This window comes from Geotrypetes seraphini, chromosome 7, assembly GCF_902459505.1.
Source record: "Geotrypetes seraphini chromosome 7, aGeoSer1.1, whole genome shotgun sequence".
NCBI classification, from domain to species: Eukaryota; Metazoa; Chordata; class Amphibia; order Gymnophiona; family Dermophiidae; genus Geotrypetes; species Geotrypetes seraphini.
The window spans coordinates 73239551-73253957 of NC_047090.1; the positions used below are offsets into that span (position 1 = coordinate 73239551).

General features: G+C 41.5%; 1 protein-coding gene across 2 annotated transcripts in view; it reads right to left on the reverse strand.

The window, feature by feature from the left end:
- Positions 1 to 200: 200 nt before the first annotated feature.
- Positions 201 to 14407, reverse strand: part of BCAT1 (branched chain amino acid transaminase 1) — a 111268-nt gene continuing 97061 nt past the window's right edge. For both annotated transcript variants that reach the window (XM_033953467.1, XM_033953466.1), the window contains exons 9-11: positions 7890 to 8030; positions 2122 to 2196; positions 201 to 280 (exon numbers count right to left, since the gene is read on the reverse strand). In XM_033953467.1, the coding sequence (XP_033809358.1) occupies positions 236 to 280; positions 2122 to 2196; positions 7890 to 8030 (261 nt within the window). In that variant the 3' untranslated portion in view covers positions 201 to 235. The remainder of the gene's footprint in view (positions 281 to 2121; positions 2197 to 7889; positions 8031 to 14407) is intronic.

Here is a 14407-nt window from a genome sequence, read left to right on the forward strand (position 1 = left end):
GGAAAAACATTATATTGTATTTTTGACATAAGAACTCCACTACTGCAAGTCAGTTTCTAACAATAACACAGCAGCAGAAAGCTGCAGACCATACTTGCTTTCTTTGGTATACAGTTTTCACTGAGAATAACTTAAAACTGTTGGAGGTTCTACTCACTAACACAAACTTAATAGAATTTGTATAATTGTTTTTCTTCTTCTGTAGCATTCAGTGTTTCACCACAGATTCAATGGCTTATGTTGTCACAAAGTAAGCCCAGTCACTCTTCTCTCTTCCATACTAAAACAAAAGCAAAGAAGAGTTCAAGAATTAACACTAAAAGGGCAAGAGCTGTATAAAATAACAAGAGCCGAATATAAAAGTTCTCTGTGAATTCCTGAACAGAAAAATTGAAGTCTTGTACTTTTCCTGCCAGTCAGACCTTCAATTCTGGGGGACAGTGGACCACTGAAGTTCTACTGGTACCCAAGTCTGGAAGATGTGCTTCTGAGGTAGTGTACAAAGATGGCAGGCTTTCTCAGAGTTGAGGGCAAAGTATTCTCATTTTCTCCGGTGAAGTGCAAGAATTCTTGTATATAAGGAAGTGAGAGATCCATGGTGGAGCTCAGACCTCTGTGAGAGTAGGAAGCTCTGTTATACTGGATCTGACTGATACCCCCTGGCTCCTTTTATTGAACTAGCATTAGTTTTTGGCACATAGCGCAGGGTTAGTGCATGCAGCAATGTAGTGCGCGATAAAAACGCTAGCGCACTTTAGTAAAAGGAGCCCATAGTCTCATTGCATAAAATAGGACCTAATTATAATAACTGGGGGTTAACAATAAAATAACCTCTTAAACTTTATATTGACATGAAACTGGACTCAACCATTAATTTATGGTTTCTCTTGTCTACATACCAACCTGGTATTTTGTAATGTTAGCTCCTGCTGTGGGTCAGGGTGGATTTTATATTCATTTATTTCATTGTATATACTGTATGTGAAGCAGAAGGAACTATTTATATAGACCAGTTTCTTGAAGTATCATCTATTTATCATGAACATAAGAACATAAGAATTGCCGCTGCTGGATCAGACCAGTGGTCCAACATGCCCAGCAGTCTGATCACTCGGCGGCCCTTAGGTCAAACTGAGACTAGCCCTCCCTGCGTACGTTCTTGTTCAGCAGGAACTTGTCTAACTTTGTCTTGAATCCCTGGAGGGTGTTTTCCCCTATAACAGCCTCTGAAAGAGCGTTCCAGTTTTCCATCACTCTCTGAGTGAAGAAGAACTTCCTTACGTTTGTACGGAATCTATCCCCTTTTAACTCTAGAGAGTGCCCTCTCGTTCTCTCTACCTTGGAGAAGGTGAACAACCTGTCTGTATCTACTAAGTCTATTCCCTTCATTATCTTGAATGTTTCGATCATGTCCCCTCTCAGTCTCCTCTTTTCAAGGGGGAAGAGGCCCAGTTTCTCTAATCTCTCATTGTATGGCAACTCCTCCAACTACCTTAACCATTTTATTTACTCTTCTCTGGACCCTTTCGAGTAGTACTATGTCCTTCATGTATGATGACCAGTGCTGGACGCAGTATTCCAGGTGAGGACATACCATGGCCCGGTAGAGCGGCATAATAACCTTCTCCAATCTGTTCATGATCCCCCTTCTTAATCATTCCTAGCATTCTATTATATTAACACTATATCTTTCTCTTGCTGTTCAACACAGTATATGAAAATCAATATTACTACGTTTAACTATAAATCCACACCTTATCTGAACTGGGAAGTTTGGCTAATCAGTTAAACTGAAACAGGCTCATATCAAATCAAATCAGTGCAAGTTCTTCATAGTACAAACTCATTCTCTAAACACAACATATTTTCTTCACAGAGGATGGTATTTGCTTTTTAGTGACTTAACCATGTATGCTGACAGATTTGGCAAAAAACCTACATAAATAAAATGTGAATTAGATTTAGGTTTGCATCTTTGCTAATCAATATAACTCAGTATGAAGCACTTATCAGCATTATTAATGCTTACCAACTAGATTAATAAACCTGTAGACAGCAGTTGGTGAAAAATAAGGGATTTATCAGTCATCATGCACCAAGAGGTTAGAAACAGAGCCTTACCTGGATATCGCTCAGCTGCTTCAAAATCCGACTCGTTAATTTAGGTCCATTTTCCATCGTTGGAATATGCAAATTCTTTAACACATTATAAAGACAAAAGTTGTAAGCACAATATTAAGGGAAGTCTGAATGCAAATGCCTTAGAAAAACTAAATGCCCAATATTCAGCACTATTTAACTGATCAAGAACAGCTTCTGGACAGTTAAAAAAAACTATGCAATCTTGTGGAAATTGAGGACCATTAAGAAGTATTTTGACATAGACTCCTTTCGGTTATTGGTCCAGTCTACTGTACTGTCTACTTTGGATTATTGTAATATTGTTTATTTGGGGCTATCAAAAAAGATTTTATTAAGACTTCGACTACTTCAGAATGCAGCAGTCCATTTGATCTTTGGTCTTAAGCAATATGATCATGTCAGTCCTTTTTATACCAGACTGCATTGGTTGCCCTTTAAAGTTTGGGTGTATTTGTTATAAGGCTCTTTTCGGTTTATTACCCTCTTATTTGGTATCTTACCTGAAATTGTCTAATTCAATAAAGTGTACCAGAAATTCAGGTATGTTCCTCTTCCCTACCCTAAGGGCCTGTCATTACAAGACTTTTTTGGACAGGACATTGGAATATCAGGCGGGAAAGATGAATCCCTGGATGAATCCATTGATTGCCCAAGCCTATTCTTATCTTACACTAGCTGATGCCCCGGCGTTGCACGGGTATTTAATTATAGCAATAACACTGTAAATGGATTCAAATAAAGATACTTTACAGTGGAGAATGAAATTAATTTTTTACAGCTTTATAAAAAGTACAATATTCAAATTATAATGTGAAATATTTGACAAAATGAATACAATACAACTAACACAAAACTTGATTATAAACAACATTTTTAGTTTCAACTCCAGGAGCAAGAACATATAAATTCTTGGGTGAACCCACCCTTGAGCAAGCAACATAGAGTTGACCATGGGAAAAACAGGGGGATCTTAAATCCACTCCACAGTATGTAATAGTCTGTCCCTGTGATTTGTTGATTGTGATAGAGAATGCAAGTCTCAATGGAATTTGCAAGCTCTTAAACTGAAAAGGAAGATGTGTTGCAAGTTTCGTTCAAATCGGGCAAGCCGTTTTTGCGTTGGCAGCTTTTTACAATTTTTCCATTGACATGAATGGGTGAAATCAGATTTTCTGTTTGTAGCTCCGCCCACGTGTGCAGGTGGGGCGCGAGACCCCCAGAACATATCACCCCAGGTAGTGAGGGATCTGCATACCAAGTTTCGTTCAAATCGGGCAAGCTGTTTTTGCGTTGGCAGATTTTTACATTTTTGCCATTGACATGAATGGGTGAAATCTGATTTTCTGTTTGTAGCTCCGCCCACGTGTGCAGGAGGGCCGCGAGACCCCCAGAACATATCACCCCAGGTAGTGAGGGATCTGCATACCAAGTTTCGTTCAAATCAGGCAAGCCGTTGTTTCGTTGGCAGCTTTTTACATTTTTGCCATTGACATGAATGGGTGAAATCTGATTTTCAGGTTGTAGCTCCGCCCACGTGTGCAGGTGGGCCGCGAGACCCCCAGAACATATCACCCCAGGTAGTGAGGGAGTTTCGTTCAAATCGGGCAAGACGTTTTTGCGTTGGCAGCTTTTTACATTTTTGCCATTGACATGAATGGGTGAAATATGATTTTCAGTTTGTAGTTCCGCCCACGTGTGCAGGTGGGCCGCGAGACCCCCAGAACATATCACCCCAGGTAGTGAGGGATCTGCATACCAAGTTTCGTTCAAATCGGGCAAGCTGTTTTTGCGTTGGCAGCTTTTTACATTTTTTCCATTGACATGAATGGGTGAAATCTGATTTTCTGCTTGTAGCTCCGCTCACGTGTGCAGGTGGGCCGCGAGACCCCCAGAACATATCACCCCAGGTAGTGAGGGATCTGCATATCAAGTTTCGTTCAAATCGGGCAAGCCGTTTTTGCGTTGGCAGCTTTTTACATTTTTTCCATTGACATGAATGGGTGAAATCTGATTTTCTATTTGTAGCTCCGCCCACGTGTGCAGGTGGGCCGCGAAACCCCCAGAACATATCATCCCAGGTAGTGAGGGATCTGCATGCCAAGTTTCGTTCAAATCGGTCAAGCCGTTTTTGCGTGATCGCGGCACATACACACACACATACATACATACACACATACATACCTCCGATTTTATATAGAAGAGCTGATCAGATTGATTCTGGCGCTCAACTTGAGGCTGACCTCCCTTGCCCCTATGATCAGAGCAGTAGTGATCTGGAGCAGAGGCAGGCAGACTGGCAACAGCAGCCTCCAGGCTTTAGGGCAGTTAGAGAAGCCACAAGGAATATAGCTGCATTAGATAAACCCAGGCAGAGAAAAGCTGCTTTAGAGCCAAAGCCCATCCCCCGCTACAGGCTGAAGGGGATTGGCTCTGAGCTGTTTAAAAGCAGGCTGAGACAAGCAGCAGGGAGAGGAGGAGGAGCGAGTGACCAGGGTGAGTCACTCTCACAGCCCAAGGCAGGTGAGGAGCTGTGGAGCAGAGCAGGAGAGACAGCTGTGTCAGATTGGCCCATGCAGGATTTGGAAGAAATCCTCCCCACTTCAAACTTTCAGATTCCAGATGGTGTGGAAAGCATGGAGGTACAAGTAGCTGGCCCTATGCTAGAGAGCCAGACAGAATGTATGGACACTGAATGAAGGGAGTGAGTAACTGGGAAAAATTTGTGTTTTTTTCCCCCTTTTTGCCTATGTTTTTCCTGCTGTGCAAACCAAGCCTGAAGAATGTGTTATATGTTTGGGCTTTATGAGTATTTTTGAGTTTAAGAATAATACTTACCTGAATCCTAAACTATTGGATTGGTTTAGAGTCAAGTTTGGAAACAAGAAGCTCAAGATAGAACCTATAAGTTGGTGTTTTGAACTTTGGAAAATCCTGCCGGAGCTGAGGGAAAAGCTGAACTGTTGCAAGAGTGTGCTGTAGCTATATTGCCTAAAGAGTTTGGTTTAATTTGGATTTACAGCAAAGGTTTATTTCAAACTTTATTTGGCTGCTGAAATCTGCTGTTACATGCCTTTGATATTAATGCTGAGAGAAAGTTTGAATTATGAGTGAGCACCAGTGTAAAGCAATCCTGAGTCAGAGCACATGATTCCAGGAATAACCAACTACAGGAGTTTGCTGTTTTGTGATATCTTTATTTTACAATTGACTTTATTTTTGAATGAAATGCAAAAGTGATTTTTGTTTTATGCTGCATCTTTTTGACCTCTGGGTCAGAATAAACATCTTATTCTTTCTTAAAGAACTTGGTTTGGACTGGTGATATTTTGAAGCCCTTTGCTTGCCTTGTCTCTCCCAAGCCTGGGCAGTTGCCTAGTGCTACCTTGAAAAGTCATGAAGGTACCCCTGGTTAGAGGGGACACGCCAGAATCCTTGTGTTTGTCACACGACAGCCCGCCGCTGCAGAGGGTTTGTGACAATAGATAGAAGATAGATTTAGGAAACTACTGAAAACTTACCTATTTAATAAACAAGAATATTGCATTTTCAAGATGGTGTTTTTTATTAGGCTATGTATTTTTTAATGAACTTTTTATTTGATGTTGTATTCATTGTAGTTGTGTTTTTTTTTAAATTGTATTTTTTAACGGAAATGTTTCAGTTCCTCTGTTGTGAACTGCCTAGAACTGTTGGTGGGGCGGTATATAAGGAAATAAATTATTATTATTATTATTAAATAGCACTAAGGCTCAGATTCTATGAAAAGTGCTGGTATCGGCAGCCACCTAAGAAATGGCTACTAATCAAGTGTTAATCACAGCTGTTTAACACAGGCACTTTAAATGTAGGCCAGCATTTTAAAAGCCTACATTTAAGGTGCCATTCTCACACCTAAGGAGGTGCATAGGGATGCCTACAGACACCTAAGGCCACTTCCAGCATAAACTATACCCCCCGCCAGCCTTAGGCATCAGTAGGCATCCCTATGTGCCTCTGTAGGTGCGTCTAATTTTCTTTAGAAATGTACCCCCCACCAGTTCAGTGCTACTGCTCCGAAGAGCTTCTATATTGCAGCAAGAACGATAGACTGAGGGCTCCTTTTACAAAGGTGCGTTAGGGCCTTAACACGCAGAATAGCGCACGCTAAAATGCTGCGCGCGCTAGCCGCTGCCTCTTGAGCAGGCGGTAGTTTTTCAGGTAGTGCGCGCTATAGCGCACGCTAATCCAGTGCATGCGCTAAAAACACTAGCGCACCTTTGTAAAAGGAGTACTGAATGTGTCTCATTTGATGCCATCACGTTGCAAGGATAAGTACCTGCTTCTTTGACTTTATGAACTGTTTACTCATTAACTTTGGATACTAGAGGAAGAATTTTGGAAGTTGAACCTCAAATTGATTCTTGGATTTTTGTAGCAATAATATATTGCACAGTAGTATATCAGAGAGATGAATGGTGATTCAATTTTGGTTGTGTGATTTTGCACTTTATTCACTATTAAATTGGGTCCAGGGTTGTTTCATGCTTGAATAACCAATTTGGGTTAATACAACTCTCAACTCTATCTTAAAGGCTGGGCCTGACAATTGAGTTAAGTAAACTGAGGACCCATCACAAAATTTAAAAATTTATATTAACATTTAATTTATTACTTGTTTATTGATAATTATCTCCAGTGATCTCCTAATATACTATACAACGTAGGAAGAATTTTTTCATTCTGGCATTTTTTCTATTCTTTCCTATTTGGGTTTTTGAGATTTACTATATCACTATACAACATGGCTTGCCAAGGTAAGCTCAGGGTGGGGGGGGATCTTCTCAGGGGGTGATGAGCATCTGGGTTGGTCAGGGGCGGTTTCAACTGGGGATCGAGGAAATGTTTTCAGTGGTTGAGGTGTCTGTTGAAGAGGGTTGGGGGTATCTTCATGGGATGGAATCTTTGCTGAGGGTATGAGGAAAGGGGGTAAGGGGATCTATGCTTCTATTTCTACTGCAACAGCCCCTTTAAAATAGCACCTGATCTTCCCAGGTAGGAAAAATGACACCAACTCAAGAAGCTGAGTTATTTGATTGGCTTAATAATGAAGTACTTTGCATGTACTGTATTTCCAAACTTTGCATCTCATTATTATGTAAACATGCACTGATTAAACTAACATGCATTACAGTAATACAAAACTCCATTTTGCTGCTTAATATACATTGATGTAGGATGTGGGGTCAGCACTTTTTTTTTGGGGGGGGGGAAGCTTCTGTTATTTGATCAATTTTCTATAAACTGAAAACACTGAGGCAACTGAAAGCTTTTCTACTTTGGATTTGTTTCATGTGGTATAACTTTTGAGAATACCCAAGTCCAGCCCAAAACATGCCCCCAAAACACACCCTTGAAATTTGAACAAACTGGAGAAATACATCCCAAATCAGAGTTCCCCCCCCCAAAAAAAAAAAAAAAAATGCAACTTAAATGTTTTGGCAAGAGAAATGTCTTTCTGCTGCTTTATGATGTTTTCAAAAATTTTTCTTTTTTGGAAATAAGCACCTTTGCTATTTGTGGCATACAAATATTTAAAAAATTAAATTAAATGGGTAAATCTGACCTCCTGTTGGCCATCGTTTGTAATTGAACTATAGAAAATGCCACAAATAAAACTATTTAAAAATCAAAGGGACACATAAGATACAAAAATATGTAAATGTAGTCAACTGCTATTTTATTATGTTACTATAAATGTATTCACTTACCTCATCCATATAGAGTATTTTAGAAACCGGACAAACAATACAAGCAGTTCCAGAACCAAACATCTCCTTCACACGCTTTTCTTTCAAGCCAGCAAGCAGATCATTCATGGTGAGATAACGTTCTGAGACTTTAAATTCTCCCTGGCCAAACACAAACATACAAATTAAATCATAATAATACATTTTCATAAAGTTGGACATTATTCAAATGCTGAAACAAAATGAGTGATGGTATACACATCAGTCTGTATCACAACTCTTATATGAAGGCAGCTAGATACTGAAGAACACATATTAATGCAGCAGTGTACCTATAGCATTAAAGCCTATATATTTACTAATTAATGCCTAGGGCACAATAATACCATTACATAGGGTTACCATATGACCCCAGTAAAAGGAGGACAGATTGAGACATCCATGTTTTACTTCCATTACTTTCAATGGAAATATAACCCAGATGTCCTCCTTACTTCCACTGCTTTCAGTGGAAGTAAAACCCAGATGTCTCAATCCGTCCTCTTTTTTTCTGGAGCCATATGGTAACCCTACCATTACATAAAGGGTATTATTTATTAACAGTGTGCAATAGTAAATGATCCCCAAAATGGATTTTGCAGCAAATACTGTAATTGCAAGCTAGGTGTTAGCAAATAGGGGCCTATGCAATTCAGAGGTTGATTCATCCCCGTACTCGCCATTCTGGGCTTCCAAGTGGCAAACAGTTGCCATCTATCAGGTTTTTTGAAGAACTTAGGTGGGAATACTTGAAAGTGGATTGCCTTAAGCTACTACTTTAAAGGCATAAGCAAATATTCACACACTAGTCAGTGTTTTGGAAGACACTAAAAGTTTTATTTGGATAGACTCAAAAGAAAATCTTCAGGTAGCAGAAAATGGGAAGCAAGCCTACTGTCTCCATTTTGCCTCCAGGCCTATTAGGGCTATCCTAACTTGAAGGGCTGAAGTTAGAACCCAAAGTGGTGAACTGGGTCAGAAACTGGCTGTCGGACGGACGCCAGAGGGTGGTGGTTAATGGAAGTCACTCGAAGGAAGGAAAGGTGACTAGTGGAGTCCCTCAGGGTTCGGTGCTGGGGCCAATCCTGTTCAATATGTTTGTGAGTGACATTGCTGAAGGGTTAGAAGGAAAAGTGTGCCTTTTAGAAGATGATACCAAGATTTGTAACAGAGTAGACACCGAAGAGGGAGTGGAAAATATGAAAAAGGATCTGCAAAAGTTAGAGGAATGGTCTAATGCCTGACAACTAAAATTCAATGCAGAGTAATGCATTTGGGGATTAATAATAGGAAGGAACCGTATATGCTGGGATGAGAGAAGATGATATGCACGGACGGGGAGAGGGACCTTGGGGTTATAGTGTCCGAAGATCTAATGGCGAAAAAACAGTGTGACAAGGCAGTGGCTGCTGCCAGAAGGATGCTGGGCTGTATAAAGAGAGGCGTAGTCAGTAGAAGGAAGAAGGTGTTGATGCCCCTGTACAGGTCATTGGTGAGGCCCCACTTGGAGTATTGTGTTCAGTTTTGGAGACTGTATCTGGCGAAAGACGTAAGAAGACTTGAGGCGGTCCAGAGGAGGGCGACGAAAATGATAGGAGGCTTGTGCCAGAAGATGTATGAGGAGAGACTGGAAGCCCTGAGTATGTATACCCTAGAGGAAAGGAGAGACAGGGGAGATATGATTCAGACGTTCAAATACTTGAAGGGTATTAACGTAGAACAAAATCTTTTCCAGAGAAAGGAAAATGGTAAAACCAGAGGACATAATTTGAGGTTGAGGGGTGGTAGATTCAGGGGCAATGTTAGGAAATTCTACTTTACGGAGAGGGTAGTGGATGCTTGGAATGCGCTCCCGAGAGAGGTGGTGGAGAGTAAAACTGTGACTGAGTTCAAAGAAGCGTGGGATGAATACAGAAGATTTAGAATCGGAAAATAATATTAAATATTGAACTAGGCCAGTTACTGGGCAGACTTGCAGGTCTGTGTCTGTGTATGGCCGTTTGGTGGAGGATGGGCAGGGGAGGGCTTCAATGGCTGGGAGGGTGTAGATGGGCTGGAGTAAGTCTTAACAGAGATTTCGGCAGTTGGAACCCAAGCACAGTACCGGGTAAAGCTTTGGATTCTTGCCCAGAAATAGCTAAGAAGAAAAAAAAAAAAAAAATTTTAAATTGAATCAGGTTGGGCAGACTGGATGGATCATTCGGGTCTTTATCTGCCGTCATCTACTATGTTACTATGTTACTATCCACTAAAGGTTATTCTGCCACCTAGAGAACCAGCTTATATTCACTCCTCCAAGTTCTAACCCAAGTTGATTTATCCTACTCGGAGCACAATTAAGTCCAGGAGCCCATGAAACTCCCACTATTTCAAATGGCAGAAAAATGTAATCATTATTTTCTGTTCCAGGGATATTCACAGAAGCAAATTATAATAAGATTTCAGCAGCATTACTGCTTGATTTTATGTTCATATGTTTTTATTATTTGAATATGTCCTTATACTGTATAATTTGCCAAGGATATTGCCTGACAATAAATTGTTATAAAATAACACACTTAACTCAATCTGATTCGTCTAAGCTAGTAAATTATATTCCCTTACCAGAAGATGGAAGTAGAGAAAAAAATTCAGAATATTCTAATGGCATTGTCAGTATAGCATATAATGTAACCAAGATTCTGTCAGTAATTCTCTACATCCAGCAGATGGTGCACGCAGGGCCGGTTTTAGACATGCTGGTGCCCCTGATCCACTCTTCTCTCTGCATTCCCCCCCACACCGAATATCCCCACCTCCCATTACTACCACACATAAAACAATTTTACTAAAGGATCACAAATAGAAATAGAAATTGAACTGGGAACCCCAAGAAATTAAACTCAGCAAGTATTACCAGACTGGAGAAATAAATAAAGATATGCACTTCTTTCTGTACTGAACACACAGGGATCCCAGGCCCAGCTCCACCAAAAATTAGCCATTTCCCTTGCTGTGGCTGATGGGGATCCTAAAACCACCTACTCCATTCTGGCAGCCAGTAATCTCAAAGCTCTGCAGCTAGCGGCATTGTCTGAGCCTTCACCAGCTGCAGAACTTGAAGAGTTCTGGCCACTGAACTAGAGGAAGAGATCTTCAGTCGTCAGGGCTTTGGGAAGCCCACCAGCTTACGTATTTATATTTTGCATTTGGTTAGGAGGCATGGCGGGAAGAAAATTTAACACCCGCCATATTACTGGGCTAATATATTTCTCAAAACTTCTTTCTTCAGGTCAGTAAAGTATACTGCTGTTACAGTATCCCTGTCCTGACCTGAGAAAGAGGGTTTTGGTCTATGAATTAGGCAATAATGTATTAAAATTAGTCCAATAATAAGGATAACCTTATTTCCATTTTCTATTTATAAACGTTTATCAACACAGCTACAATACTACTTTATCCAAAGGCAAAAAAATAAAATAAAATAAATATAATTTTTTTTCTATCTTTGTCTGGTTTCTGCTTTCCTCATCTTCTCATCATTCTCTTCCTTCCATCCACTGTCTGCCCTCTCTCTGCCTCTTCCATAAAGCATCTACTCTCTTTTATGCAGCCAATTAGCTAGCGTCTCTAAATGGGCAGAAGCAAAGGAAGATCGCTCCTGCTGTGATTTACCGCTGGATCACCAAGGATACTAAAGGGCAAGGGCAGAGCCACTAGCGGCAGCCAATTAGCTTGCGGCTCTGCACGGGCAGAAGCAAAGGAAGGTTGCTCCTACTGCGAATCATTGCTGGACCACCAGGGAAACTAAAGGTACGTGGGGGAAGCGGGAAAGAGATAGCAATAATTAAAACGGCTGGGACAGGATCCCTCCTGTCCTGGCCACCGCTGGACCACCAGTTCTCATGGTAGGCCCAGCAGAGGCCTTCAAATAGGTTCAGGAGGGGGGAGGATCTGTGCTGACACAAATATAAACTGAGACCCGCAATTTTGAATCATTGTTTTGGCCCAAAAATCTAAGTTTATATTCGAGTATATACGGTAAGCAATATCATCAACAGAGCAGATCCCTGCAATACCTCAGTTAAGACTGTATGCAAAGATGGAAAACTGTTTCCAACCCTCACCAATTGCCATCTATTATGTAAATAGGACATAAACTACACCAGGGGTGCTCACACTTTTTTGGCTTGCGAGCTACTTTTAAAATGATTTTGATAGTAGAATTAATTGGGTAATCTAACCCATTTAATTTCAAACAGGAATTCGTTAACTTGTAATTTTAAAAAACAAAGCACACTGTATGCAGAGAAAATGTTAATTATCATTTGTATTTGGGGGGTTTTCAGAGGTCAAGGCAGATGACTTTAAAATATGCAATGTCACCTCAGTAACAACTATACAAAAATAGACAAATATACCCCCTCCCTTTTTACTAAACCTCAGCGGTTTTAAGCGCAGGGAGCTGCGCTGAATGCCCCTCATACCTCCGACGCTCATAGGCTCCCTGCGCTAAAAACCACTATCATGGTTTAGTAAAAGGAGGCCATAGTGCAAAATATAAACAGCAGATATAAATTCTCAAAATGGGCACATTTTGATCACTAAATTGAAAATAAAATCATTTTTCCTATCTTTTTCTCTGGTGATTTCATGAGTCTCTGGTTGAACTTTCTTCTTCTGACTGTTAATCCAATATTTCTTTCTTTCTGCATCCCCCCCCTCCCCTTTTCTTTCTGTCTCTCTTTCATTCTCTTTCCCCCTGCCCCTCTTTATTTCTCTTTCTTTCTCTCTCCCCCCCCCGCCTGCCTGTCTTTCGTTCTCTCTCCCCTGCCCCCTCTTTATTTTTGTCTTTCTTTCTCCCCCTGCCTTTCTTTCTCTCTCCCTCCCCTTGCCTTTCTTTCTCTCTTCCTCCCCTTGCCTGCCTGTCTTTCTTTCCCCCTGCCCCTCTTTATTTCTCTTTCCCCCCACCTGCCTGTCTTTCGTTCTCTCTCCCCTGCCCCCCAAGCCATCGCGCCAATTTCTCTACTTCCATGATTCTTTCTCCCTGCCCCCCCCCCCCAAGCCACCATGCCGATTTCTCCATTTCCTCAAGCCAGGCCTGGCATGTACAAGTGCCGGGCCCACAAGCCTCCCACTCTACCCCCCCCCCCCGACATCAATTCTGACGTCTGAGAGGAAGTTCCAAGCCAATGAAGCAGCGATTGGCTGACCCAGAACTTCCTCTCCGACGCCAGAATTGACATCGGAGGTGAAGGCTTGTGGGTCTGACCCTTGTACGTGCTTGGCCTGGCTCGGGGAGGCAGGAAGAACAAGATCACAAAGGCAATGTGATCGACTCGTATTGCCTTTGTGATCTACTGGTCGATCACAATTGACCATTTGGGCACTCCTGAATTACTGTACCCCTAATTCTACACTCTACCAATCTTGTCAGCAATATCTGATGATCCAATACATTGAAAATTGCAGTTATAACTAGAAACACTATCAAGTAACTCTCAGGTTGATCCAACCCCCTTATTTAATTCATCCAAAATGGCAGCTAAAAGTCCCTCTGTATTACAGCTTTTCCAAAATCCATACTGAAATCGGTCCAAGAAATATCTGTGGAGGGGCATAATCGAAAGGGACGTCTAAGTCCGTTTACGTCCATCTCGCAAGTCATCCAAAGTAAAAAATAGCTTAAGACACATTTTCGAAAGATACGTCCAATTTTTTTTTTGTTTCGAAAATCGTCTAATTATATGTCCTGCCGATCTGATCGTCCAAGCCACTAAATCATCTATCTTTATACCACATTTTCATCCAACTTTCCGTCCAAGTCCAAAACGCATAGAACAAGCCCTGTTGGACGTGGGAGGGGTCTGCAAAGTGATGGATTGCACACCCAGATATGCCACCTAAATAGTGGGGGTACCTTACAGGGCACTGCTGTGAACTTTACAAAAAGGGTGCCATGTCTTCTCCTCACTACAGCTCCCTTATAGGTCATGGTGAGCCCCCCAAACCACCTCCAGAATCCTCTAGGCCCACTTATCTACCACCCCAATAGCCCTTATGGCTGCAGGAGCCACTTATATGCCAGTACAAAAGGGTTTTGGGGGTGTATAGGGGAATGCACTTAAGTATCAATGCAGTGATTACAGGGGCTTATGGGCATGGGTCCTCCTCTCCATGAGTCCTTAACCCACCCTCAAGTTGACTTAAACTGCTTCTGGGTTGGACGACTAGGCTTTCCTATGCCAGGTGACAATGGTCTGGAGGCTGAATTTTAAAGTTATGATTAAAATTTTTATGGGGTGGGGGGGCTTGGTGATCACTGGGGTAGTATGTGGGGGTCTTTTTATGTGTTTGTAGTGCTTATCTGGTGACTTTTAGGTGGGTTTTTGTGACTTAGACCATGTTTTACATGGTCTAAGTCACAATGTCCAAGTTCCGTCAATCGTGGGCTGTATAACTTTCGGTTATACATGCTGTACGACTAAGTCTAAGCCGGCCCACGTCCTACCCAACTCCCG